The sequence below is a fragment of the Chiloscyllium plagiosum genome, unplaced genomic scaffold (assembly GCF_037043375.1).
Source record: "Chiloscyllium plagiosum isolate Xiang-an unplaced genomic scaffold, Cpla_swu_hap1 HiC_scaffold_27, whole genome shotgun sequence".
Classification (NCBI taxonomy): Eukaryota; Metazoa; Chordata; class Chondrichthyes; order Orectolobiformes; family Hemiscylliidae; genus Chiloscyllium; species Chiloscyllium plagiosum.
Genome location: NW_028270165.1, coordinates 20310488 through 20314384, shown reverse-complemented (window position 1 = coordinate 20314384; position 3897 = coordinate 20310488). Strand labels below are relative to the sequence as shown.

At 49.3% G+C, this 3897-nt stretch overlaps 1 protein-coding gene across 1 annotated transcript; it reads right to left on the bottom strand.

Annotated features, from left to right (window-relative positions):
- Positions 1–1239: 1239 nt before the first annotated feature.
- On the bottom strand, positions 1240–2546 carry LOC148143368 (uncharacterized). Its single transcript, XM_087975181.1, has one exon. The coding sequence runs from the start codon at positions 2544–2546 to the stop codon at positions 1401–1403; it is 1146 nt and encodes a 381-aa protein (XP_087831307.1). The 3' UTR covers positions 1240–1400.
- Between the last annotated feature and the right edge of the window lie 1351 nt (positions 2547–3897).

The window sequence follows — 3897 nt, the reverse complement described above, 5'->3', positions numbered from 1 at the left end:
AAGGGTCTGTGTAAAAGGGAGAGGTTGGACAAGCTAAGATATTTTTATTTAGAGCATTAAGAGTCTGAGAGAGGCCCTTCGAGAAGTGAAGAGATCGTGAGAGGGTGAATGCACTCAGACTTTTATCCCGGGGTTGGGGAAGTGAGGGCTAGAGGGCATCAGTTTAAAGTTAGAGGAAAAAGAATAAAAGGAAATGTGAGGGGCAACGTTTCTTTTCACGCAGACGGTGGTACACATATGGAATGAGATGCCAGCGGAAGTGGTTGAGGTGGGTACATGAACAACATTTAAAAGGCATTGGGGCAAATACGTGGATAGGAAAGGTATGGAAGGAAATGGGCCAAGTGCAGGGAAATGGGCTTAGTGTTGATGGACAGTTTGGTCGGTGTGGACCATGTTGGGCCGAAGGGCCTGTCTCCTGCTGTAGGACTCTATGATTTGCATCTCTTTGTTGGTCAGACAGTTTTGAGTTTCCAAATGGAACATCTCACAATCAGGCCGAATACAATCCAATCTCATTCGTCAACTCTGATGCGGAGGTGCTGGTGTTGAATTGGGGTGGACAAGGTCAGAAGTCACACGGCACCAGATGAAGTGATGAAGGAGCAGCACTCATGAAAGAGCAATGCTCCTAAAGCTTGTGATTTCAAATAAACTTGTTGCACTGTAACATGGTGTCGTGTGACTTCAGACTTCTTCAACTCAAACTTGATGGGATACTTTGTCCAACTCGGCATATTTTATCAAGATTGCTTGGAGGAATTCTTTTTTTTTAAAGATTAGATTCCCTACAGTATGGAAACAGGTCCTTTGGCCCAACAAGTCCACACTGGCCCTCCGCAGAGTAACCCAGCCATTCCCCTATCCCTATTCCTCTACATTTACCCCAACTAATGCACCACACCGACACATCCCTGAACACTATGGGACAATTTAGATGGGCCAATTCATCCTAACCTGCACACCTTTAGACCAGGGGAAGGAAACCAGAGCACTCAGAGGTAACCCATACAGACGTGGGGCGTGCAATGTGAAAGCTACACACAGACTGTCTCCCCAAGGGTGGAATTGAACCCAGGTCAGCATCGTGAGGCAAAGATACTAACCACTGAGTCACCATGCCACCCCTGAGCCATGTAGGTGGGCTTGGTGGGGGTGAGTCCAGCACAAAACACAAAAGCTCACTGCACCCACTATCAGAATGGGCAGGAGGTTCAGCCCTGGGGGTGACCCACTGCAGTGTCACTGGTGGAATCTGATTGTTGGATGCACTGGTGCCTCCGCAAGTTGCAGGACAATGAGAACCTCCGCCTGCAGTCAGGGCAGGCAAACGGCCTCTCCCCAGTGTGGACCCATTGATGGGCCAGCAGTTTGGAGGAGTGGGTGAACCCCTTCCCGCACTAGGGGCAGCTGAATGGCTTTTCCCTGGTGTGGACCCGCTGGTGGGACAGCAGGTCAGAGGAATTGCTGAAGGCCTTACCACACTCAGAGCAAGCGAAAGGCCTCTCCCTCATGTGGATTTGCCAGTGTCTCAGCGGGTCCGAGGAATTGCTGAAGGCCTTCCCGCACACTGGACAGCTGAAGGGCCTCTCCCCCGTGTGGACCCGCTGATGGGCCAGCAGGTTGGAGGATTTACTGAAGGCCTTCCCGCATTCTGGGCAGCTGAAGGGCCTCTCCCCCGTGTGGATCCGCTGATGGGCCAGCAGGTTGGAGGAATTGCTGAAGGCCTTCCCACACTCTAGGCAGCTGAAGGGCCTCTCCCCCGTGTGGACCCGCTGGTGGCTCCGCAGGTGGGAGGTTTTGCTGAAGGCCTTCCCACACTCTGGGCAGCTGAAGGGCCTTTCCCCCGTGTGGATTCGCCGGTGGGTCAGCAGAGAGGAGGAATTGCTGAAGGCCTTCCCGCACTCTGGGCAGCTAAAGGGCCGCTCCCCCGTGTGGACCCGCTGATGGACCAGCAGGGAGGAGGAATTGCTGAAGGCCTTCCCGCACTCTGGGCAGCTGAAGGGCCTCACCCCCGTGTGGACCCGCCGGTGCCTCAGCAGGTTGGAGGAATCGCTGAAGGCCTTCCCGCATTCGGGGCAGCTGAATGGCCTCTCCCCCCTGTGGACCCGCTGATGGACCAGCAGGGAGGAGGAATTGCTGAAGGCCTTCCCGCACTCTGGGCAGCTGAAGGGCCTCACCCCCGTGTGGACCCGCCGGTGCGTCAGCAGGTTGGAGGAATTGCTGAAGGCTTTCCCGCACTCGTGGCAACTGAAGAGCCTCTCCCCTGCATGGATTCGCTGGTGGGTCTGGAGGTTGTCCACCCAAGTGAATCCTTTCTCGCACATGGAGCAGTAAAACTTCCTCTCACCAGTGTGTATATGCTGGTGGGGCAGCAGGACACAGGAGCAAGTAAAGCCCTTTGCCCGCTCGGGGCAGGAGAACGGCCTCTTCCCAGTGTGATTGCACTGATGAGCCGCCAGGACAGGTGGGACATGGAAGCCCTTCCCGCAGTCGCCACAATTCCATGGTTTCTCAACAGGGCGTGTTTCCTCGGGTTTCTCCATGGCCGAAGCTTCAGCTGCACACACACGTGTACAACCCTGCCATGAATTCTTCTTTCCAGGCAGTAGAGTTGTTTCAGGCTCCACACTCAGTGCGCTGCAACAGTAGGGTCTTTCAACCGTACTCAAACTGGAACCAAAAAGAACGCTTTGCTCCTTCTCACAGAATCATAGTTGAAAATTGTTGCGGTCCTGATGGATTGAGTAACTATCAGACATTGATGTGGAAGTGAGGACTGGAGACGCTGGAGAGTCAGAGTCAAAAACTGCATTGCTGGAAAAGCGCAGCACAGCAAGCACCATCAGAGAAGCAGGAGAATCAACATTTTTGACATAAGCCCTTTATCTGTTAACTTGAAACTTCTGTCTTCAGATAGTCTGTAAGAAAAGATTACAAAAGTCATCACTGCCAATCCAGTTTATTTTATAGATATTTTTATTAGAAATTTAACATTTTAACAAGTTTACAAAAATAAACAAAACTCTCAGATATAAACATTGATATACAATTAACTCAAATATACAATAGCCAAAATTTAACAAAAAACAGAAAAAAACGAAAAAGAAAAAAATCAAACAAAACTCAACTATCTACTAATCTAACCTCCAACTAACCAGAAAGTATATTTAAGTCTCTTACATGCTCGGGATATAATAAAACCCGTATTCGTGCGGGATTCGTCCCCCGAGGGGCCCCGGACCAGCCAGGTTTGTAATCTCAATTAAATAAAAGCCTTTGTTAGGATAGCCGAAATATCTGTATTTATGTAATTCAAGAAGGGCTGCCATATTTTATAAAATAATTCGGTCTTTCGGCGCACCATATTTGTAAGGAAGTCAAGGGGAATACATTCCATAATTAATCTGTGCCAATTTGAAAGTCCAGGGTGGCCCTCAGCCGCCCAGTTCACCAAAATATTTTTCCTTGCACGAAAGAAAGAATAGAAAATAGTCTCTTCCCGTACGTGTCCAGGGAGGGAAGGTTTGAAAAGCCCAAGAGGAGAGATACAGGGTCCACTTTAATTTCCGTTCCTAAAATTTCTGTCAGGGTACTTGCTACTTTAGTCCAATATCTACGGATCTTATGACAGGTCCATAGGCAATGTACATGAGTGCCCACTTCTATTTTGCATTTAGGACACATTGGAGATGCTCCTGCCTTAAATTTTGCCAATCGAACCGGTGCTATATGGGCCCTATGAAGTATCTTCAGCTGGATAGCCTGGGTTCTGTTACAGATAGTAATTCTTCTAGCATTTTCCCAAATATCATTCCACGTTTCTATAGATTTCTAGTCCCAAATCCTGATCCCATGTTTTAAGCAGATTATCCATATCTCCCGATACTTTATCAT